Source organism: Dermacentor albipictus, chromosome 4 (assembly GCF_038994185.2).
Source record: "Dermacentor albipictus isolate Rhodes 1998 colony chromosome 4, USDA_Dalb.pri_finalv2, whole genome shotgun sequence".
Taxonomy (NCBI): domain Eukaryota; kingdom Metazoa; phylum Arthropoda; class Arachnida; order Ixodida; family Ixodidae; genus Dermacentor; species Dermacentor albipictus.
The window spans coordinates 91,015,802-91,041,174 of NC_091824.1; the positions used below are offsets into that span (position 1 = coordinate 91,015,802).

Below are 25,373 nucleotides of genomic sequence, written 5' to 3' on the forward strand. Positions count from 1 at the left end.
GAGTGCTCCATACCGTGATGTCATCAGCGTACAACAAGAACTTTATGTCGGGTACATCGTGTAAGCGCCATGCAAGCGGGATGAAAGCAATATTGAATAATGTGGGTGATAATACAGATCCCTGGGGTGCGCCACGAAGAGGGACAAATGAGCCGACGGCGTCACCACTGAGGCGAATTGCAAAATGTCGGTCTTCAAGGAAGGATTTGACAAAATTCCGTACTCTGGGGGGAAAATGCAGCATGTCAATTGAAGCCAAGATGGCAGCATGACTGATGTTATCATACGCCTTTTCGACATCCATAGCGAGGACAGTACGGACACTGTGGCTACGAGTTGACGATAAAACCGAGGATGCCAAGACAGCCAGGCCATCTTCAGTACCTATGGATGGACGGAAGCCAATTTGAGCAGGGTGGTAGAAACCGTGGTGCTCTAGCCACCACGACATTCGTGTGGCAAGCATTTTCTCAGCAAGCTTGCACAACGTTGACGTTAGGGAAATGGGTCGGAAGTTGCCAAGGTCAGTCGGCGGCTTGCTTGGTTTCGGAATCGGGATCACAATAGCTGACTTCCAGCCTGGAGGGACAACGCCATCTAGCCATACCTTGTTAATGATGTCGAGGAGTTGAGGCAGCACAGCGGAGCTCAGGTTCTTGTAGGCCTCATAAGTAATAGAGTCTGGACCTGGTGCTGTCTTGCGACTGGTACCATCGATCGCTGCAAGCAACTCAGGCATGGTGAAAGAGCTTTCAATCCCCTCGGAGTCTGCCGTAGATGGTAACCTGTCGATATGTGTCGGAAGGCCTGCCAAGGAAGCACCATTGGCTGTTTGAGGCAACACGTCGTACTGCGGGAAGAACCTCCGGGCTGCTTCTCTGGTGAAATCATCCGGCGACAAGCCAGCAGCGAAGCAGGCTGTGGCTGCCGCGTCTGGACGGCTACCACCGTGTTCCATGGCGCGGAAGGTTCGCCAGAGAGAAGCATTCGATGTCTTGGATGAAAACCGTTCACACCACGTATGCCAGTGCCTCCGCGAGAGGTCGCGTTCATATCTGCGGGCTTTAGCAGTAAGGAAATTCAGTCTTGTACGTGCTTGTGCAGAAGTGGGGTCTCGGGATGCTGCCAGCTCAGCTTGTCTGCGAGCAGCCCACAAGTTGAGCAGGCCGATATCCGGTGCCGGTCGATTGACGTCTACCCAGCTGATGGTTGTGGCTTCATTGAGCGCGCTTTGTATGCGGTCAACCAGTAGTGATGACGAGTCCACAGAGGTGTCTTGGAGAACGGCGCGAAATTTGTCCCAATTGACCACAGAACACTTGCGGCGCAATCGGCGGGCCTGCGACGGATGAAGGCCGATGATCATAGGGTGGTGGTCACTACCCCAGCAGTCGGGCTCCAGGTGCCAAGTGGGACCCGACCACCACGTAAGATCCGGTGCGTATGCTGTACGTCGAGCTTGAGGCACAGCTCGCGTTGCTGAATCGGGATGGTTCAGTAATACAAACAACGCATCCGCGAAGGCGTCCCGCACACGCCTACCTCGAGGGCTAGAAGTAGGGTACCCCCAATCTGGGTGAGGGGCGTTGAAATCACCACCAACTAAAATAGGACACGCTGGGTATTGGCGACGGACATTCACTAACCAGCCCAGATTAATTCTTGAAGCAGAGCCACCGGCTGGTCTTATGTAGTATGACACTACCACAACTAACTTCACAGCTACTGCCACTACCTCCTGATATGAGTTACACCAGTTTTCAAGAGAAAGGCAGACCTGAGGATAGCGCGTATCAACATACACTGCCGCCTTTCCAGGAGGGGCAGCTGTGTGCACGCGACGGTCACTCATCGAAGGAGACACGTATCCACTGAAGCCCGGAATGGCAGGCAAGGCGTTGGTCTCCTGTAGTAACAGGGCCCACACCTGCAGCTTGTTCATACGTAGACGGGATTTAAGCTCCCCCACTTTTGTGGAGAGCCCTCTACAGTTCCACTGAAGCACGCCACAAACACCTGTGCCCGCCATTTTGATTACGAGTCCAGGCGTTGCAAAATCACAGATGTCAGGTTGGATAACTGGCTGACCATGAACCGCAAAAGGGATGTTGTAGAGTTATCCGGCAACGGAGCTGGAGATCTGGTAGACTCTGCGACCGATACAGCAGGGCGTGACAGAGACGATGATGCAGCGGAATCGATACTTGTATTGGTGTGAGAATCCACTGAACGTCGCCGACGCGCAAGTAGCTCACGGTGCTGTCGGAGCTTGGATACCTCCGCTAAAAGGCGGGCAATTTGATTGTCAACTGCTGCCATATCATCACGCGGATGTTCCGGCCCGCTCTGCTTCTGTATAACCAGCGGGCGACGGCGGTCTCTGCGAACTTTGTCACTGTAAGTCTGTTGGGAATTGGGTGCAGGCGGGTCGGGCTCGGAAAGCTCTGGCCAGTCGTCGTCATCCCACTGGAGCGCCGCAAACCTGTTTGATGTCGGCACTGGTTGTGTTGCAGCATGCTGAGGCCATTGCTTAGGGATCCCGCGACGAACCTTCTGAGTGGCCTTTTGCTTTGTGGGACAAGTCGGAGAAGTGATCTCGTGATCGTCGGTTTTGCAGAGTCCACAGCGATAGGACACTGCGCCAGCTAATACAGCTTCATCTGGCGCTGTAAATGGACAGGATCGGCGCATGTGGCCCGGTCGGAAACAGTTGTAACAATAGACGACACTGGGTTTATATGGCCGAGGTCGTAGAATGCAGCCATAGTAGTACAGGCGGGCTGGAGGAGTTGGTGGGCCCTGCAAGGTGACGATGCAAGTAGAGCTCACACTGGAGAGCAGTCTGGTCCTCGCCAACGTCAACGTTGTAAACGACACAGCGCTGTAGATCCGAGCCCTCTACCAGGTACACCTGGACCGGCACGGTGACCTCGCTCGTTATCGAGAGACGTTGAAGCGTTTGCAAACGCTCGACAGCAGCCAATGTCGGGAGCCACACAGCGATGGTATTTGACTTCTTCCGGGCCGCGAAGCCGCGGAAGCCTGTGGTGCCAAGACAAGCGTCTAGGTTCGCCTGAATAATCCTGTTCGGAATCTCCGTGAGGCTTGTTGGGGCCAGAGCCTTAATGGTTGCTTTATAGCAAGCCGAGCCCGGTGTCGACACAACTGGGTGGTCAGTCGTTAGACAGGAACGCTTGCCTTGGGAGCCGCTGTTGGCCGAACACGAATCTGGTGCAGATTGCTCCGAAGGACGCTTCTGAGAACCACGGGGTGCCGACGCCACAGATGGTAGCCCAGAAGACAAGTCCATAGGGGTACTCGGTTCGTCATGCACAACAACTGGAGCCCCATTCCCGATCGGTGTCTGGGAAGCCATCGCGGGGCTCCGCCCTGTGGGCAGATCACTCACGGTCTGATGTGCATTTTGGGAAGGCGATGGGTGGGCTGTAGCCGAAGGACTTGGAGCAGGAACCAGGAGCTGGGATCCAGGCTCAGGTGTCAATTGTGCGGCCGGTAACGCCGTCGTGACGAGCGCCGCCGGTGAATCTACCGCCGCCAGCGCGTCACCGGAGGCACTAGGCCTAGTCCCGGTGTACAATTCAGCTGCAGGGCCGATGGAGTGACATTCGCTGAATGTCAGAAAACCAGACTGCGCATGAGCGTCCGGGGCGTCCTCAGATGTCTTGGGGTCCAATCTCTTGATGTATGGAACGTATTTACGCGGAAGGCGAGGTTTTTCACAGGAGCGGTGAGCAGCCACCTTAGCAGGGAAACTTCGTCGTCGTCGTCCTCCAGTTTTCACGTTTTAGTTTTACTCCTCCAGTTTTAGTTTTACTCGTTAGTTTTACGTGCCATTTATCCTCGTTTGAATTTCTGCGAGTTATTTTTAAGATTTCTTCAATTCTTTTTCTTTCTTTTTAGCTGCGGGATTATATTTGTGACACCCTTTATAATTTTTTTTTCTCTCTTACCGTTTTTTTCCCATGCTGATGTAGAAATTGTATAATATATGCCATGGCTCACTGTTTGCCACGATCCTACTATCCCCTTTTCATGTCTTGTTAGGAGGTCACCCGACAGTGGTTACTTCGGTACCTCCTAATCTGTACTTATACCCATCTTGTATCTGATTTCGTCAAAAATAAAGATTTATTTATTTATTTATTTATTTATTTATTTATTTATTTATTTATTTATTTATTTATTTATTTATTTATTTATTTATTGAATCGCCGCGTAGCCGTCATTACAACTTTTAGCCACCCACAGTGATTGTGCCATCGTGAGGACTTCAATTTTTAGAGTCTATATATTAGAGGCACAGAAATAGGAATGAACATTGGAATAGATAATATGAACATCCCCTTTGTAACAAAGGGATGGCGTCAGTCACCAGGCCCGTTCTTTTTATTTTATATTATTTTTATTTATTTATTTTATCGCTGCATCTCGGCTCAGCTCATCATCCAAGGTTTCTGGTAACAAGACGTCGAATATTTAATTACTTTCTTATATTAAGCAAGATTAGTGTAAGGTTCCATTCCCTTTCGCGACAGGACAAATCCGCTGGACGCCTTCAGCGAGGAGCAGCTGCAGCGGCGCGTACGCTTCGGGTGGGATGGCATAGTATTTCTTGTCAAGTTCCTTCGCTCCGAGATCGAGCACCCGACGTGTCGGAGTGGTGCTTTGAGCGCCGAGCTGCAGGTGATGCTGGTACTGAAATTTTTTGCCTCCGGATGCTTCTTGATTACTGCCGGAGATGTGATCGGCGCCCACGAATCGACCGCAAGCCGCACAGTACGCCGGGTTGCCTCATCAGGTAAGCCTCTCTCCAACCATTTATTTTCTGCTGCCTGTTTTTAGTAGACAGCTTTAGTACTGCGTCATAACGATAAATACGCCGCATGCAAGTGCTTTGCGGAACGTAGGAGCGCGTGTCGCGTTAGGAATTTAGTGCTGCGAAATGCCTACGTGCGTAGAGGGCGAGCGTTAGACGCCGTGCGCGTCGGAGCGCGTTGGCCGCGTCCGGCATGCAGTACGTCGAATCGTCGGTGGAACTAGGCTCTGTTGATCTCGCTAATGTGATGTAATGTGTGGCCGCGTTCCCGCTTCGTCGAACTTTAAATTTGAACAAGCTGCGCTGCCAGAACATCAGCTGACGATGTCTCGAATGTTTGCACCTACTCCACTGCAACGAAGCTAACTGATTGCACGTACCGCGAAGGTGTCGCTCTCCGTGAATAACCTTTCCAGCCTCAAGTAAGCAGTTCGTCATTTTGTTCTTTCAAGCCGACGTCGTGCGTAGCTGTGTGATGGTCAGCACGAGCTTAACACTATATACGTGTGCCTCCCTGAATATGTGCGTGTGCCGTTGTGTGCAAGACCGCGCATGACATCGGCGTGAATCTAAAGGTGACCACCTTCGTTTTCTTTCCAGTTGGCCGTCGCCTAGACAGGTGCGGGGAGTCCAAGGCTGCTTCGCTGTCGCTGGCTTTCCGCGCGTCGAGGGTGCAATTGACGGCACGCATGTGCGGATACAGGCTCCTGGAGAGCATGAAGAAGCCTACGTCAACTGCCACTTTTATCACTCCATAAACGTTGAACTTACTAAATAAAGCAGTGGTTTTCTCGCTTATGATACGGACCAAATCTATTTTTTCTTCTTCACTCCAGTGATGGCTCTTGAGTCGCTTGGCGGGCGGTTGTGACGACATGCTTGAAAACACGCGGGTACCGTCAACGTTTGGAGTTGGTTCGGCTGCTTCTGCAGGGGTGACAAGCGCGGGAGTGCGGCCGGATGTTGACATCGAATTGCGGTCAGCTATTGGACAGCGCGAACGCCTGTCGCCGCCGCAACCAACTTCCGGCCCATTCCCCATCTCATTCCCTGTCGACGGTGAAATTTCCCACCTAGGTACTAAAAGTACCTAACGTCTTCAATAAGTCCGGACTATAGTTCAGTCTCGTAGGTTCGTGCAAGCGAAACATGATGGCCGGAAAGTCCAGTCTTATTTTAGATTACAATAAGACAAGATTCGGATTTAAGTCTAGACTTAGAGGCTGGCGTTTGTGCAAGCGGGCCGGTTCTTTCCCTAATCTCAGCCGCTGACTTATTTCGTCTTGCCATTTTCAGGGGCCCTACCTAAGACTTTGGAGAGTACATTGATTGATTGATTGATTGATTGATTGATTGATTGATTGATTGATTGATTGATTGATTGATTGATTGATTGATTGATTGATTGATTGATTGATTGATTGATTGATTGATTGATTGATTGATTGATTGATAACTGGAAAGTTTGTCAATAAGCACAATATGTTTCCAGCTTCTGCACAACTGTAAATTGGTAAATGAATCAAGGATGATGACTGCTGAAGGGAAAGGTTTCAGCAGTTCGCAGCCAAACGAAGGACAGTCCAATGCAATTAAAGAGTAGTAAATTAATGTCGAAAAGATTATGTTTGTCACATTTGTTCTAGTATAACGAGTAGACAGTGAAAAACCCGTCTTTTAACCTGTCTTTTAATGTCCACGGACACTTCATAGACAGTACCTTTAAACATAAGAATAAAGAAAAAAAAGTTCTCACAGTTTTTCAATACCACATGAAAAACATGATTCATGATCAAATCCAAATACACACGTAAAAAAAGAGCCACCCTTCAGGACCCTACAAAAAAAAAAGAAAGAAGGCAACTACGCCCGCGTTCACTCCTGCTCAAATACTGCAACATTCCAGCAAAGCTTGCTCGACCGTTCCTGAACGTAAATGGTGATGTAAACCGCCTAGTGCATGGCGGGCCACGACAAGCTGTAGGCGCACTCAACGAGACATCCAAAATTTCGCGGTGAGGCCACATCATCATTCTTTCAGTGCGCAGAAGCGATTCCAAAAGCGAAAGGCTGCCAACTTTGCACAAGTTTGCACGTTCGCAAGTGTGCGTGCACGTGGAACGGAACAACAATGCAAGGAAGTACAACTCTTTTCCCCTGCGGGCCCCCCAATAACGCAGTGCGAAGCTCGAAACGCAAGCGCGCGTACTGATGCTTTCCCACATCGATTGAGAGCGATGCGGTCGATGCGAACTAAGTATGGATCGATGGGAACAATAAAGCCAACCGCAAGTGTAACTCCGTTGCTCTCTGCCGCAACTACGAGGCCGAAACTGCGACCAGCCGCAAGAAACAGCATAGAAATGGGCCGCATCGTATAAACCACGGGAAAGGCTGGTAAATGATTCCCCAAGCTTTGACAAAGAGTTGATGCCTTGACTTGGGAGCAAGTACCTCTCGCACACTTACCAAAATCATTCTTTTTTTTTTTTTTGCTCCTAAGCTCTCTCCATGGGAATGAATCGAAACGCCGATGTCTGTACTCATTTGCTATTGACTTATGCACCTTCAACAATTCAGCAATCGCTTTTCTGCCCTCCTTTCCTGCTCCAGGCTAATCTTTGGCAACTGCGCGCAGACAGCTGTAATATATTCTCTTCAATTTAACTTCGTGAATTATCAAATAGAAACAAATAACTGAATTGCTACGTTAGAGCAAAAGTCGCCCCACTGCGAGATTATATCGAACACGCTGACGCGCTGGAATTTCAAATCTCAATAGAAACAAATATATTATCGGCTGTTTACCACTGAGGGATGGGACACCGGCTCTTATTATGCATCATTTGTGGCGAACTAATGGACGACTGGAGAAAAGGCTGCCGCAAACCAAAGCGAGCGTTTCGACATAGGATTTGTATTCGTCAAGGCAACAGTAGTCACGGCTCCGAGCCAAGAGAGAGAGAGAGAAAAACATTTATTGAAGCATAAAATGGAATTCTCGCGGATCGAGGTCATTTCTTCGTCACGCTGTCTTCTCGTCGAAGGGACGCCTCTTCAGCACGGGTGGTCCCTCAGTCCAGGGCTCCACTGAGTTTGGCCGCGTCCCTAGCGTGCTCCACCATCCTTCTTTGGACGGCGAGCTCGCAGCTGACGAGCCGGCTCTCCCAATGCTCCGCACTCGGGGGTTTATGATCGCGGAATGCGTCGTTTCGTTCACACTCCCAAGTTATGTGATAGAGTGTGGGTGTAGCCCCGCACCAGGGGCAGGTGTCCCTATACTGCATTGGGAACATCTTGTTTAATATGAAAAGGTTGGGGAAGGTGTTTGTCTGGAGCCTACGCCAGCCCGTTGCTTCCTCCTTCGTCAGCGCTTTATGGGGCGGTGGGTACTTGAATCTAGTCCCCCTGTAGTGTTGCAGTAATTCCGAATAACTGTCACTGAGGATGTAAATGCCTTCTCCTCTCCCACTAAGTGCAGTGCATACGCATTAATGCGCATATAAATGATTCCTAGAGAAGAACACTAGAACAATGAGTCTACGTACGGGACACTTAAGTTCAGGGCTACAAATGATATCGTATACCCAATACACTGCCCAACCTTTAAGCAGCAGGCACGTTTTGAGTACGACGATCTAACAAATCGGCCATGCACACAGGACGTTGAACTATTGGGTAGATCCTTAACAAGAGCCTCTACGGTACAGTTCGAATATTTCAAAGAACCATATAATGCGCACATAACACTGGGAGAAAGTCGAAGAGAAAATTCCAAAGAACACAGCCACAGGGCTGGACGAGGTTTCCATTAGGCTGATTAATGAACTAGGGCCAAAAAGTAAGAAAGCTCTGTTGAAAGCAGTAGCAGAAAGTCTAAAAGATAGGCAAATACCAGACAGTTCGCGACAAAGTAGAATGAATTTCATTTACGATGGTAAGGGGGGGAAACATAGAATTCACTCATATGGACCGTTGACCATCGCATCGGTAATATACAGGTTAGCAATACAGGCAATTAAATTAAAGCTACAAAAATAAGCATGGGCAGCGAGTAATGGAATTTCTGAGAACTTCAGAATGGCTTCAGAATAGGTAGGCGTCTGGATGATAACTTATTTGTCCTCACTCAGTCTGTTGAAATATCCAGAGTAGAAAGGATACCGTTATATGTGGCATTTTTAGACATTGCAAGAGCGTATGACAACGTAGACCGCAAGATTTTGTGGGATTTTCTGGAAGGGGAAGGCTTAGGCGACGATGGTATACAACTTTCGAGAGAGATTTACCTAGAAAATACCGGTTGCTTTGAATGGGAAGGGATGAGGAATGATGAGAAAGTTTTATATCAACAAGGGAATGGGGCAGTGGTGCCCTTTATCCTCACTACCGGTTAAGATTTGCATGGTGAGAATGGAAAGGGCGCTAGAGGGAAGTAATATAGGGCTTAATCTCTCATACAAACAGGCGAGTACAGTAGTAGAGCAGCAGCTTCCAGGTCTATTTTATGCGGACGACGTTGTGTGCTAGCTAACAAGCAAAGGGATATACAACGTCTGGCCAATATCTGTGAACAGGAAGGCGAGAATTTAGGTATGAAATTTAGCGTTAAAAAAGCAGGTGTTATGCTATTCAGCGAAAACAGTGAACAGACAGTGACAATACAGGGCCAGAAAGTACCTCGCGTGAAAGAATATAAATACCTTCGTATATGGATAAACGAAGGCAATAGATATATGGAAACACAGGAAAAAAACAATAGTACTAAAGGAGAAGAGAAATGCGGCCATAATGAAACACAGGGTGCTATGGGGATAGAATAAATACGAGGTGCTCCGGGGTATGTGGAAAGGTGTAAAGGTTCCAGGACTTAATTTGCAAATGCGATTGTTTGCTTGAAGTAAGAGCTTCAATCAGGACTCGATGGCAACCAAAGGCCAATGCGACGCTTCGCATTAGGAGCTCACGGGAAGACTACAAATAAAGCTTTGCAGAGTGATATGGGCTAGACAAGTTTTGAAGTGAGGGATGCTCGCAGTAAAATTTTTTTATGAAGAATGTCTGAGGAATATGCAATGACATAAATGGGATGGGAGTGCGTTCAGGTATTTGTACAGCAAAAACATTGATTCAAAATGGAGGAAAAGAACTAGGAAGCTTACCAGCAAAGGTATGACCTGTATGGTGAGCAACATGGCAACAAAAAACGCCAAGTGGAAAATTAGACAGGCTAAGATAATCTCATGGGTGGCGGCAATGGAAAATAAACCTGCTACTAGTAACTACTTAAGAAGAAAAAAACTAGATCAGAAAAGAAACAATTTATGATAACTCAAAGGGAAGCTCTTTACTTTACTAAGCGAGGTCAAGAAGCCTTATAACACGCACTTATAAAGCGAAATACAACAAGGAAGAAGAAGCATGTGCTTACTGGGGCAAAGCTAGGGAAACGATGGAGCATGTTTTATTATAATGTGAAGATGTATACCTGCCTATTGGTTGATTTAGGCACCTCTGGTCTCCTTGAAGCCCTTGGGTTCAGAGGGAGCAGGGGGAAAGTAAACATGCCCGTAATAGAGATTAATAAGAGGCGATTGGAAGATTAGTGGAAGTAGGGAAACGACAAAAAAAAGAACGGTTGTGTGCAAAAAAGAAGTTCACGATGGGGATTCAGAAAGTTTGCTAATGGAAATTCATCGCAGTTTATTTTTTCCTATTTTCTTTTTGTTTTCTTTTTTCACATAGGTAGGAAATTAGGCAATATAATAACAAGAGCTTGGTGGCGCATCCCACCACCCCGTTCCAAAGGGGACGCTCATAGCATCCATTCATCCACCCAGAGACTGATCTGAGTGCTATCGCGATCGGCTGCTGACAATCAGTCGAATATTATGTTTTCTGTCCATTTCCTTCCTTTTCTTTCTCTCTTTCTTTCCTTTTCTTTCTCTTTTCATTTTTAAGTTTCATTGGTTAGCGCAATTACAAATGCCTTCCCAATGCAAAGGGCATAGTTACAGTTCATAATCACCATCAGAACCGGCTAGGGAAGCAAATATAATATTATGAACAACAAACACACAGAGTTTCTTCTGAAAACAAAAATCGAGATGATGCATAGACTTCGCGAACAGAAGTGGCGGCCACAACGAACGCCATTTGAAAGTGAGTGGTGGTGCGAGATGAACAGTGTATATAGATAGATAGATAGATAGATAGATAGATAGATAGATAGATAGATAGATAGATAGATAGATAGATAGATAGATAGATAGATAGATAGATAGATAGATAGATAGATAGATAGATAGATAGATAGATAGATAGATAGATAGATAGATAGATAGATAGATAGATAGATAGATAGATAGATAGATAGATAGATAGATAGATAGATAGATAGATAGATAGATAGATAGATAGATAGATAGATAGATAGATAGATAGATAGATAGATAGATAGATAGATAGATAGATAGATAGATAGATAGATAGATAGATAGATAGATAGATAGATAATCTCGGCCAAAGCGCGAAGCATGACCTTGAGGTTTCTTTCTTTTTCCGTTTTTCACCACGACACTGTTTCATTTTTATTTTTACTTTGTATTGGTTGATTTGTTTTGTTCATTTATTCTTGCTTGGATTGATGGATGGATGGATGGATGGATGGATGGATGGATGGATGGATGGATGGATGGATGGATGGATGGATGGATGGATGGATGGATGGATGGATAGATGGATGGATGGATGGATGTATGGACGGACGGACGGACGGACGAGTGAGTGGGTGGGTGGGTGGGCGGGCTAGTTCGTTTGTTTGTCTGTTTGTTTGTTTTCACAAAATATATCGTTTCAACGGCACTTCAGCCGAGAACGCATCGACCAAAATGTCACCGCATGGTCACAGAAAGAAAAAAAAACGAGAACGACCGAAGTAGACGTCCTTGAGTGTGGTTTGAGAAATGTCAGCGCACCCGTCGAACGGTGCAAACGCACACCACAGTGAAAAGCAATCGGGGAAACGCGCAAGACCGTCGAGAAAACCATCGTCCACGCCCACGCGGTCGCAGCAGCCGGCTCCCTTTTGGCTGCAGGGTCGGCCGGGCGGCGGCGGATCGAATGAGGGCACACCGTCGGGCGCGCTCGTTACGGCCAGAAGGTGGCGCTATCCCGCTCCATCTGCGCTCGCTCCCAGACGACAGGTTTCGACCGACATCACTCATTTCTCTCCCGAGCCCGACAGCTACGTTCATTCCTCAACAAACCGTTCCCTCGAGAGGCAACCACGTTGAGCGTGTTTCGAGCGTATTTACGGCGTCGCCTATACAGGCGTCGACGCGGACATATTGCCCATCCCGGAGTTATACCAGCCGCACAGAAATAATTTGCGACGGTTTTTCAGCGTTCTAAGCCCGGGCGCTTGCTTTTGGGAGACGTTGTCGTAAATTGCGCTTTAACTTAGAATAAAGTGCTAAATTAGCATATCTGCGAATCGGCCTGGTTGGAACAGATTCATCTTAAAACTTTTTGTGCGCGAACAAACAGGGACGAAGAATAGGAGCAACACAAGGACGAGCGCTCGTCCTTGTGTTGCCCCTATTCTTCGTCCCTGTTTGTTCGCGCTCAAAAAGTTTTAAGAAGCTAAATTAGAATGTAAAAGCAACTGTACTCAGTCATGAATTAAAAATTCATCTAACATGTGTCAATCAGGCATGGTGTTGTGCGAGCGAGTGCATGTCTTCCCGCGAGGACAGTCTTGACCGCTGTCTGGAGCACCAGAGCACGCCTCGTAGATAATCCGCTGCGGTGTCACATTAGGGTGAAACGGAACATGGGGAACAAACAGTTGTGCCCTATCGTATCTCCATCCGTTTTACGAAAGTGTCTAATTGCCTGAAAATGAGTGTGTTCCCATTGTGGCCAGCATTGACGACAGCCTATAGTTTAATTTATGAAGGCAGCTTTAAGGCCAAATAAGGGAATGCATTTGAAATACATGTCTGCAAATTGATACCTTGCTTCGAAAGAAAAGGCCAAGGAAAGCACATATTATCGCGGCATTTTAACACTGTGAGTGTGCGAACCTCTGAGAAACGCAACATATGCTATAGCTTACATTAAGCTCGTAAGAAAGCGTGGCTTCCCGTCAAGTTGCCAAGCATTAATTCTGCTCAGTCGCCACATTGTTCGGGTAACAAAGTACCCTAGACCTTTTTTTTTTTTTTACGTCGATTCTGTCATCGCGAAGCTGTTTCTTTTGCCGGGTTCATCAGAATTGAGAGAGCGAGTGAGGCTCTTTATGAGAAAGCAGAGATTTTCGCCTGCGACCACTGACATGCTCGATACTTAAGATGGCCGCTATTACCTTAGCCGCCTATTTAGCCGTTTACTTAACCGTCTACGGCAAGTATTGGAACCCAGCCAATAAAAGCGCGAATCCGAATCAACTGCACTTTGATCCCTTCCTCTCCTTCCCGTAGTTCACACTATTTTTTCATGATGTAAAGCTTTGAGGAAACACTAATGAGCAACAAGATGGCGAATTCTTCTTTCATAGGCCTATTTTCATGCATTTCGAAGAAAATAGATCATCATTACTAGGGAAAGTGAAATAACAACACATTTCCTTTTTATTTCTCTTTTTTCTTCTCTTTTTCACATTCATGCCCATACCTCAGCGCCGGCATGTCGGTGTGACGTCCCACATTTCGACATATTGCCTCATGAGTAGGCGCTGTCGAAATTCATGACGTCACAATGAACTTGTGCAGGAGCTTCAGGGTGACGTCACCACGCGTCTTTCGTTCTTGCATCTTTTGTGGTTTACCAATTAAGCCTCCTGTGGCGCTAAGAGTGGCCGCTTTGCTATTGCGGAAGCATAATTTACTAATGCAGCTTGAGAGAGAGAGAATAATACAGCTTGACCTAATATGTAGGGCGTTCGAATACTATAAACTTCCAATGCGAATCGAATAGTCCTTGGTATTCGATTCGACAATTCACTATTCCAAGTTTTCGAATATTCGTTTCGATCGTATTTCTACAAATTGCAACAACAATTCTTACAATCCACACGGAGAAGGACTCATCTGAATGATTTTCGTGCAGGTGAACCGTGGTTGTTGCGCGGACTATCTGGTTCCTGAACCAGCACTCGGAATAGGTCAATTATACGCGATAGCTCTCAGCCGTTCTGAAAGCATGTGTCGCCTTAGGCAGCCTTTGAATTCGCTGTCGCTATTTAAACAAAGCGATTATTTAGCAAATCTCACCATGATTGGATTCCTTCAATAAGATGTGAGGTGCTGTAGTATTGCCCTTAGATTCTACAACTAGCATTAAGCTCTGGGATGTGTTCTTCCTTTTCTTCATTACTGACATTGCCATCGTGCACCATGATATAATCGTAAGTTCCTTTGTTTCTCATTTACAAACTTCTCAGTTAACATGACCTCTATATACAGTTGTTAATGGAATCACATATTAGAGATAACGAGCCTTTTGTTGCCGAACAGACTCCGCGGAACCTTTAATTTCGCTTTTTTTTTAGAAGCTGGAAATATTGGAAAGTCGTTTTTATTAAATGTTCGCATTTGATACGACTCAGGAAAGCCTTCCTATGGCGCAACCCTATTTAATATTGCTACGGAACAATATGTGCGATCACGAAAAGGCGAGCAGTGTGAAGACGACGACGACGATTAGAAGCTAGCGCGGGCTGTTGCCTCTTGGCCAAGCGCAGCGTATTTTCTTGTAAATATACTTGTACATAGCTTTTCATCTGCGTGTTCTTCAATATACTGACCTTTTAACCCGCTCTTTCTTTAGCATTGCCAACGGACATCTCTTACAGGCATCTTCCACACACTGTCAGTAACTCCTGCAAAGCTCTATATTTAGCCCTTGTCACTTTTTGGCTAGGCGGATACGCGTGCTGTTTGCGTCTCGTGTTTGAAGACAAAGCACGCTCAATGATATCAGGCGCTGCCCGCTGCAGAAGCACCGCTAAACAAAGACACTCGACTTCGAGATAGAGCTTCCTGCACTGAGGCTTTGCATCCGCTAGTTCTTTTCCGTGACGAGCATTCAGCTTTGTTGCCAACAAGCTCTTTGTGCTTAGGCTGAGAGCTTGTATACACCGGCTGTTTCAGCGAACACTCCCAATCATTTTAAAAGGTTGCTAGTGGTAGACAGCACAATTATAGTTCATAGGCTGTTCTACACGAGGAGGCGGACATAACAAAAAAATTGAAATGCTTCAGCGACAAATTAACAAAGATTAACTAATGAAGTTTTTAACTGATTACGTTATGGCCCATATTGCAATACAAAAATACCCAGTGTAGGGTAGCAAACCGGGTGCTCTTCTGGTTGACTTCCCTGCTTTTCCTGTCCTTGCTCTCTCTCTCTCTCTCTCTCTCTCTCTCTCTCTCTCTCTCTCTCTCTCTCTCTCGCTCGCTCGCTCTAGCCGTGGAGTTCGCGAGGCGGATCCACGTGGAACGAATTCTCGGGATGACACCAGTTTCGAGATATTAGTTCCCGAACTTTGCGGAGAAATGCATTGGCGTTCCAGTTACTTTCTTAACAGAGCGTCGTTTTATGCGTCCGAGTACAAAAGTAACTGAAACGCCCATGCATTTCTCCGCAAAGTTCGGGAATTAATATCTCCAAACTGGTGTCGTCCTGAGAATTCGTTCCGAGTCGTTCCGCCTTGCTAACTAACTGCACGGCTAGAATTTGTAAATTGCAATATGGGCCATAAAGTAATTAGTTAAAAAATGAATGAGTCAATTATTGTTGATTAGTCGATTATGCATTTTAATTGTTTGTGCAAGTATAGCGCCCGCCGCTTCCAGTAGAACACTGCATGAACTAAAATTGCTCTATCTGCCATAGGCAACGTTTAAGAATTTTTGAAAGTGTTCGCTGAAACACCCTGTATACAGGCCGGACGGGCGCTGAGGCGTTTTTAAGAATGACGAGGAACATGTCCTTGTTCCAACGGGGAGCGCGTCTTTGTTCCACCACTTTCCTGAGCACGTGATTCACCGAGCCTTACCCAGACCGCAGCTGCGCTGTATATAATACGTGGAGATACTCGCGCATCGCCTTTCGCGCCTGAGGCGCGCAATCGAGAAGGTATCACGCGTAGGCCGTAGGTGTGCAGTCGGCGTTGAAAGTTTACAGAGCGCGTGAGCTTGGCGAAGATGCTGACTAAACCTACGGAGTCTGTGACGGCAGCCAGTGAAACAGTTGCAACACTGCGTTGGCCACCGTATACGTTCTAGTACAACCGCTGAAAACCTAGCTTCGTGTCCGGGCTGCGCAGATATTAGGCCTTCTCGATGAGGTCACGCCCTTTATTTAAACTCTTAGACGCCGACCGAATATTCGTATAACACTCGGATGAGGCTGGTTCGTGACAGGCGATGTCACTTGGTGTCGCGGATGTGCAGCATGTTCTCGGCAAGGAAAGAGTTAGAAATAGAAGAAAAGAAACGTAGGGATGGTAACCATGCGTGGGAGAGGGGGGGGGAGGGGCACGTCCTGTTTGCTACCCTGCACTGGGGGAATCAGAAAAGAAAGAAGACGGTGAGAGAAAGAGCACCAGCAGCGCACATGTGAAGGTGCACGGAGTTTAGAAACTGTTGAACAGATTCGCTGCGTCAGCACCGCATGTGGCCTTGGTACAAGGACCTCCGCCTGTGAAAATGGCATTCATATATAGTATATATATCGCTCTCTAGCCTGGTGCTGCTGTCTCTGAAGCAAGTGTACTACATACACGTGACACGAATATGTTCAGCGACTAATGATTATAATAAACAGCCCCGCTTCGGGGTAACACACTTCGTGCTGTACAGACGTTCTGTCTCGCAGAAAGCTTCAGCTCAGTGCGCCGGTTAGGCGGAACGGTGCGCACGGTGACAAAGTATTACAAGGAATTCGATACATGGGTTGAGCCTCATTCGTTTTTACATATAATTGACTTTTCAACAATGTAACAGCCATAGCATTAATCTCTTAACAAGCTGCCCCCTATCACAAAGTGGCACTTGCAGTTTTTGGTCAGCAGTCCTACAAATGTGTTTAAGCTACCGCACGCCGGCCTATACTGAAACCGTGGTCTTTTCAGGATTCTCCTCATGGAAGCCATTTGAGAAACGCAGCCCGCCAGTTCAGGGACACCCACTTTTAGGCACTGTTCGACTTCGTTGCACTGCATTGGAGCGAAGCTATTTTCGGGCGCCACTTCCACGATGCTTGGCGGGAGCAATGATGCAGAGTACATTTGGAGTAACGGGTTGCATAGCTTTCGCGAGATCATTGGGTGCGCTGAGCCACTGGAAAGCCCATCAACTCGCTCAATCTTCTGCTCGATCACGCCTGCATCTTGTGTTCACGCATGCAACCAACGCTGCCGTTATTCGGTACATTTAACGCTTTCTAAAAAATCGAGTTCACCCCCATTCGTTTGCGCCTGGGCTTTAGACGCGAAGGAGAGACTTAATACGGCAACGAAGGTTTCCCGAAACAACCATATAATGTAATTTATCTATGCTAAAAAAATGTGGGGTAGAACATTTTGTGTCCTCGAAGAGGAAACTCTCGTGAAAGAGGGAGAACCCTTTAATGAAAGGCAGAGATTTTAGCCGGAGTATAGGCATCGCTGACATTATACTGTGCGTGGGGAAGAGCATTGGGGAGGGAAAGACAGAAGGATAGAGGCGCAAAAGCAAAGGAATAAATTTTAATAAATTGGGCACTGAGCTTTCTGACTCGTGGGCAATGACGTGCAATGCTAGAGTCTTTCAGTGTATGTAACCACTGTATCATAACGTAACGACATAAGTTATTGCTGTTAGTCAGATGACTTGCTTTTTGCAACGTTATTTAATGTATTCGAACTGACTTCACTCGCGGCTGTTGTTGCGACAGCCGCAGTGGCAACGACAAAACTGCAAGCTGGAAACTCTGACGCCGACTCGTTTGCAATGTTGTTCTTTTTTTTTTTCGTTTTGGATTACTGATATGCAAGCATGAATGGTGCTCTAGTAACGTTTTTCACTAACATTTCTGGGTACTAACTACACGTTAATTCGTTTTAATAGTGAACTTTTCCTCTAACACCGATTATGTGCTTCTTGCAGAGTTTAATTTTGTTCAATTTATTTTCGATTAGACAGAAGGCAAGCTCCTTATGCCGCCGGTTACCTAGCGAAGCGGGCTGCTCCTCGTATTGCCTCATATTGTGGAGAAACCAGCTTTAAAGGTGTGTGCCACATTCGTGCAGACTACGCGGCCCAGTTTTCGACACCACCTGCTTAGTTATGTAAAAATAACGAACCGTATGCAGGCAGCGGGGACACGACGGGCAGTTTGCATAATAAAAAACAAAAGGAACATGCTGTTTATGCATCGTATACGCTCGAGAAGTGCACATCTCTTGGCCACGCGTACAGCGGTTAAGCAATACGAGGTAGTATGAAGCGGCAGATGTTAAGTCTGTATGCCATATACAGACCCAAAACATACGACAAATGCGAATGTACGGTCGTATCACGTGCTGGTGCAGTTACTGCTTCCGTCAAAATTGACTGCACTCTACCCATGAGGAAAACAAGAGATTTGTACTGGCAAAATAAATAATTCAGAAAATGACACACCATGTAACCGCAATCTATATGAATATAATCGAGATGAAAATTTCAGGTGATCGTTAGCAGTGTCTTTAGCATGCATTAGTGAGGAATACGGTATACGCGCTATACGGGGTGATTGATTCTCTCAACTTAACTTTTTTGGCTGTTGCTGTACAACTCCTTGCGGCGATGTTGCCCATAGTGACGCTATTTGTGTGCTTGTGACTTGTGTCCGTGTATGCAGTGCTTTCTTTCCTTTTTTTTTTTAAATCTTGCCTGAGTAACGCTTTTGGGATAGCCGACTCTAGATGGGCGTACCTTTTCATTTTTCTACATTTAAAATCTATAAATTGGGCACGACACTGTTTGTTGATGGCTCCACCTGTTTAACGAGCGAGCACGTTTTGTGTGCATGCTTGTGACTCGCACTTGTGTGTATGCGCGTTGAAATTTTCTTCATTCAGTTTCTTTTTCTTTCCTTACTCATCATGACTGAGTAGTGTATTTGTAAATTCGGGATAGCCGAGCCTAAAGGGGCGTACCTTCCTATTCTTCTACTCGTAAAATTGAAAAAAGAAAACACGTATCCTTGCTCATATTCCTGTCCATATCTGCGAAGGCAGTGAACGTTTCGATGACTTGCGATTCAGTGTAATGTCTGGCCTGCTCTGCGTGTGCTCACTTGGGCTTGTGGGTACGTTACTCATTGTGTCTTCGTCTTGTCTGTTTCTTGTCCTGGTCGTCCCGTCTTCGCATTGATATATATATATATATATATATATATATATATATATATATATATATATATATATATATATATATATATATATATATATATATATATATATATATATATATATATATATACTGTAAACGCAACACGTGCCTGACTTTCAACTTCATCATCTCCACATATCATCATCCATTGTACACCTTCTTCATTTGTATATATCATCACCAGCAGCACAGCTTGATCCTCGTGGTAGTAGCACGAGCTCGGCTGACATGATGATGATGAAATGTATTTATAAAGGGATGGCGCGAAAGCCTATAATGGGGAATAGAAAGAGGAGGGGGGAGGCGTATTCAGAGCCGTCCTAGAAGCTAAAGTGGTCCCTTACAATACGATTATTGCCGCGCGCCCAGCCTTCCAAATCCCGGGCACATAAAAGTGTTTCCCACGCCGCATGCAGACGCCGGATGCCCGCCCGAACCTCCAGAGATCGTGAACGGCTTCTACAACGTGAGCGGCGAGGACACATGCTGGCGCACTCCGTCCGAGGGATCCGTGACGCGCTACTACTGCCTCGAAGGGTTCGAGCTGCGGGGACCCCGGGAGCTGGTGTGCCGCAACGGCTCCTGGGTCGTGCCGAGACCTCTGGTGACGTCCTCGGGGCCGCAGCAGGCTCCCGGGGCTGGGAGGCCCTTCAAGAACATCATCTGTGGTGCGTCCCGACCTCTTGAATGTCGTAGCGTTTACACCGTATGTAGACTGTAAAAATAACTTACACCCTTCAAAGTGAAAAAGGGAGTAAATGTGTCTATAACTCACACCCTTGGGGTGTTATATATATAATTGACACCCCAAGGGTGTGAGTTATAGACACATTTAAACCCCTTTTCACTTTTTAGGGTGTAAATTCTTTTACACTGTATAGGCAAGAGAATATGCAAAAAACCCAACCTCTTTAAACGCCAGTTCTGCATCTTCCTCTGTTTCAAGTACCAACAATTTTTTTTTCCTACTTGCGATCTAGGCCTCCTAACAGGCCCACCCTCTTAATTCAGATCGCACTTTGTGCTACGACATGGGCTTGGACCATATACTAGTGTCGCCTGTGCTCCCCCGCTCTACGAAAGTGCTTTCAACTTTTCTGCGAGACATTAATAGTCTCAGGTTTTCAGTCAAATTTTAATATTGCGAAGCATCGGCATGAAAAACAGCATAGTAACCCTCACCCAACTTCGAGAGGAGTTGTGAGGCCCTGCCTCCATATACTTTTCTTTGTGAGTAATTATTATTAGTAAATATTTGTATCGATCTTAATATAAAACATTGCACTTGTCCCTCTTTTTTTCTTTTCAGAAATCAATGGCCAAGCCAAAGTAGGATGGAACACATTGCTCACTGCCATCATGACAACACTGCCTGCGCTCCTGTGTCACCACTTGACGTCCTCCTCGACGTAGCACCCGTGGCTCCTGTTTGCCGTTGCGGCGAAGATGGTAGCGTTGAAAACCTGCTCGAAGGCACGGCGCATATAACCGCAGTATGGAAGTGTGCGCCTCGAATGAGCGGCTTCGCTCTCAATCGCTCACTTCGAAGAGCGGCTCCACTCCGAGAACGCCAGCAGTGTCCGTGTGCATATGCGCCGCGCCCATTTCACGTGCGTGTTCGAGTACTTAGACGAGTACACTGTAGCGGACGCCGGGGAAGTAGACTGAAGAATCCTCTTCGCCTGTTAACCCCTTCACCAGTTTCATTGTTAGGAATGCAGTGCTCCTGTGTGCGCATTGAAGAGCGACGTCTCTGCCCTATGTCCACAAGTGGTCACATTGAAATGACAAACGAATATGCTACGCAATGAGCTTTCGAGCCAGGCTCAAAAGGGGACACTGAAAGGATTTCGTCGGAGCTGTAGTTTCTCTCTTATTTCATACTTTGTGTGATTGTAATGAGAAAGCTTGAAACGTGAGAAGGCTCCACTAGTCGTTAAGCATTTGTGGTTTGAAATGTTAGGCGTAGAAAACACGGAAACGGCATCTGCGTTGTCCCTTTCTTTCCTCTCGTGCCCATGTTTTCTGGGCCTAACCTTTCAAGCCATAGAAAGCTTCAGCACAGGGGAGCCGTTCTAGCGTAAACATATACAACGGAATAAGGACCGGATATTACTGTAGCGCAGACGCGCGACAAGAAAGAAGCAAGTTGTCGTCTTGATTGAAAAATGAAGTCACATTTGACGCTGTTTTCAGTCAATGCCTGTGGAAGTGTTGCTGCTAAGACCCACTTTTGAAAGAAATCTATCGAGTAGCGGCGTGTTATCAAAAAGCAACTTTTCTTTTTTTTTTTGAAGAGATGAGTCGTGCAACGCAAGGACGTCCTATTGGGCGCTATAGATTGGCTCAGTTTCACAAAATGTCGCCATAAGCCCTGCCGTTCCCGGATACGCCTTCCCGAATTCAAGTATAGGTTGGTACTATGGTATGTCTCTGCTTTATTGCAAGCGCGCAATACAGAGAGGTGGGTCACATGTAGGACGGGTTCAGCGTGCGATACCACCTGGCTCATTCTTCTTTTTTTTTTCTGTGCGGGGGTGGGGAGGAAGGGTTTCTTTTTGAACGTAGCGCAGAAACTTCACATAGAAAAGGAGTACGAATCAAGGTTGATGTGATCGACGCACATAAAAAATCATGAGCCATTCCACTCTGTGAAGGTCGATGACCAGCGAAGCTGTTTAGCACAGGACACAGAGGTGACAGAATGACAGAAAGAAAGGTGCCAGCTTATTGGTTGTCTTGATCGGGGATCATCGTGACAAAAGGTACGCACACACATTTATGGTCGGAAGAGCCTGAGGAAACTGAACACGCGTGAATTTTCAATGGGACCGCCACCACGGGAGAGCGGAAGCAAAGGAAACTATAACTATTGTAGATACGCAAGCGCTTGGAACGCCAACAATGAGAGGGTAGTGCGAACGTACACATGGCCGACGCTGGTCGGCCTTTTGGGCTAAGATTCGACTCGCGTGGCCGCCGGGACCGCCGCCCCTTTTCGTTTTGTCTGACACTCTTTTCTTTTTTGAATAACATTGAAATAAAACCTCTGTTCTTACCTTCATGCCTGGGACCTCCTTGGGTCCCAGGTGTGACAAGGGTAGTTCAAGGGCGCGCTACAGTTACTGGAGCCGACTACCCGTGGTCCACAAGGGTATGTGCCATTGCGCTTGGACCCTACCCTCTCTGTACTATCTTAGGGATCGGCCCATGAATTTTGCACACGCACGGAAAAATGTACGGAAACCTAGCCATAAACAGCTTCGTTCTAAAACTTATTCATCTCAACTAGAGTACGTCAAGAACAGCGAACCATGCAAGTGGTTCACTCTGCAAGCTTCACGCCAAAGCCATGCGATCCTTTTGAAAAATATTTCTCTAGTGTGACTTGGGCCAGAGAGAAAGCTGTGATTCGGACCTTAGCTCGTGTTTTCCGTAAACTGAGGAAGTCAGGAATTATGACGAGTTTTTATAGGGCTACACTTCACTGGTATAAGCATCTTATTTGACAAGAGTTCAATGACAGTACTTTCTCGGAGCAACATCCCAGTGAAATTTCTTCCTCCATGGCAGTATAAAAAGAACTCTTCCAAAGTATCGATGTTGTTGTTTTTTGCTGTCTCTCTCTCCCTCTCTCCTTTTATTAACGCTGAAGCCAGATTGTTGTACAGCAGTAAGATATACGCACGGAAACATGGCTTCAGCAATATAGCCTGTTCGTCTTGGCAGCATGTGCATAACCCTGCTGCTACTTCCACCGCCCTCCTCCCACCGGTGATCTTTTTCACGAAGAGCCCCATTTTCCCGCAAATAGACCCAGTCAACAGTGGCGTTTAATCTTCTCGAAAGGTGAAGACGTTGCGGCGCGACGGAATAGACGAAAGCCTGCGAAGAACCGAAACCTTAGAGCAAGGGAACGAGTGTATTTCGGCACGCTTTTCATCAAGTATGTGTAATTCAAAGTAGCTCAGAAGCGTTTTGTACTGCTCCCCTAATAGACTAATATACATGGTGGGTGAGACATTGACCTCCTTTGCACGGCGGTTGTTAATAACCCACTGGACTTTAGTTTTTATGAATGATGTTCATGTGACATGCGTGGAAAGTCGCTCACGTTTTAGCTCGACCACCTCGAACACGCTGGCCTCACGAACTGTGCTTGATATCCCTGGCTGGCGGATGTCGACATACGCATCACAGCACCAAGTCCGATCACGTGCTCTCCGAAGAAAATATTGTGCCGTAATGTCATCTCTCCAGTACTGTGCGCGAGGACACTGAGAATAGATTAGAATGTAAAGCAGGACAAAGACTATGTTTGTGAACTTCTTAGTAGTGGCTGTTCCAAATCATGCGCCGGTCGTGACCCCAGCGAAGATCTCGAAACCAAGATGATCTACATGTCTGCCGATGTATGGTAAACACGTTTGCCGTGGTCAATGCCATGAAGCCAAGAAAGTCTCTCTCTCTCTCTCTCTCTCTCTCTCTCTCTCTCTCTCTCTCTCTCTCTTCAGAACACGCATTTCTCGAAGATATCTTCCTTGGACGTCAGTAATTCCGAAAATATAGTAAGCTTCCCATTCCACTGCCCAAGAGGTGTCTTCTCTGTTTTCCCCTCTCATAATGCTCTCGCTGCAGATGCTTCTGATGCTCTTCGCAGAGTATACAGATGTCTCGTGCACGCCATTTTCCGTGTGATTGATTCGTGAACAGTTCCGGTTACTAACCGAGCTGCAATAACAAGCTTTATTTTTGTTTTTGTTTTTCAATATCCGGAATTTCTGTGAATTATACACCGAGCTCGCTGATATCGCACTCCGGATTTTGCCTGGGATAGTCCAAGCTACACGTCGCGTGCATTTCGAGGCAGGATGAAGAGGTAAGTTTGGTGAAATTTGATACATTGAGCAGAGCTATCAACGTTACAAATGCGTAAGATAGCAATCAAAGTCGGACGTTATATATGTACATATGTATATGTATATAATATTTCGCATTCACTTGCAATGTGTACACCATAAGAGGCATTATAGAAGTGCTCTTCTGAGAAAAAAAAAAATAAGTACCGTTCCACTCTGTGAAGGTGCATGGTCAGCGAAGCTGTGTATGTGAGCCCCTTAATGGCGAACTGTCAATTGCCGCGCGTCAAACGCCGTATGCACATAAATGAAAGCCGAGGCCCGACTAGTCGCTCCTCCGCGATGTTGAGCCTCAGAAGAGGATGAGGCACCGGGGGTTATGCATACCCGCGTGTTGCTGCAAAACGCGGCACGACACATTTTACTAACGAATCCCGGCACGTAGAAAAGACACGCACCTCACCGCACTCCGAGGGCGCATGCTGCTTCACAGAAGCCAAGGCGATCGTGCGTTGGTCGACGTCCCGCAGTGTAGTAAGGGTTGTGCAATCGCTCAAAAACCACAAGCGGTCACACACGGCAGAGGCCATTCAAAATTGGTTTCCCACAAACTGCCTCTGAAACCTGGCCTTTGCTCCGGTGAAACGTTCCAAGTTTGCGCGATCGGGGATACATGGACGGTTCGCATTTCTTTTCGCCTCGCGGACCACCACCACGGGAGAGCGGAAGGAAAGGAAAGGAGATACGCAAGCGCTTGGAAACGCCGACAAAGAGAGGGCGGTGCGAACGTAGGCATGGCCGGCTCGGGTCAATCAAGGTGTAGTATCTGTTCTTATCAGCTCAATACCTGCCACGGGTTGTATTTGCACCTAAGATACTTGACTTATTTTTGCAAGTTGGTAGAGTACTTAAAGCCTGCTTCACCTCCGCCGCGGGTCGGCCCGGTACTGCAATTTCTTCGATATCGGCCCACGTATGGGGAGAATTTCTCGATCTACGCGGCTGGATAGACGCACGCAAGCTTTTCCAGAACCTAGCCATATGCAGCTTCGCTGTAAAAAGAAACATTTATGGGATGTCCTTCAATGGATATCCAAGGTTTAACATCTAAAATACGTTCGCGGCTCCATAGTGCTGCAACAGTGTGCATCGCAACAGACAAAGCGTTACTAACGTGAGCTCATTTGCACGCATATCTTGCGCAATGCAATTGATGCAGAGGTTATTTCGTTTGTCGTCAGAGGGTGCTCGAAG

The 25,373-nt window shown here is 46.8% G+C and overlaps 1 protein-coding gene and 1 non-coding gene across 9 annotated transcripts in view; both read left to right on the plus strand.

The window, feature by feature from the left end:
- Positions 1 to 23,650, plus strand: part of LOC135917655 (uncharacterized) — a 597,391-nt gene extending 573,741 nt beyond the window's left edge. For all 8 annotated transcript variants that reach the window (XM_065451225.2, XM_065451224.2, XM_070537235.1 and 5 more), the window contains 2 exons: positions 19,677 to 19,928; positions 20,570 to 23,650. In XM_065451225.2, the coding sequence (XP_065307297.1) occupies positions 19,677 to 19,928; positions 20,570 to 20,673 (356 nt within the window). In that variant the 3' untranslated portion in view covers positions 20,674 to 23,650. The remainder of the gene's footprint in view (positions 1 to 19,676; positions 19,929 to 20,569) is intronic.
- Positions 23,651 to 24,913: 1,263 nt separating this feature from the next.
- LOC135917690 (U2 spliceosomal RNA) lies at positions 24,914 to 25,097 on the plus strand. The gene has a single exon (XR_010569378.1). It is a non-coding gene; the product is annotated as a U2 spliceosomal RNA (small nuclear RNA).
- Positions 25,098 to 25,373: the final 276 nt, after the last annotated feature.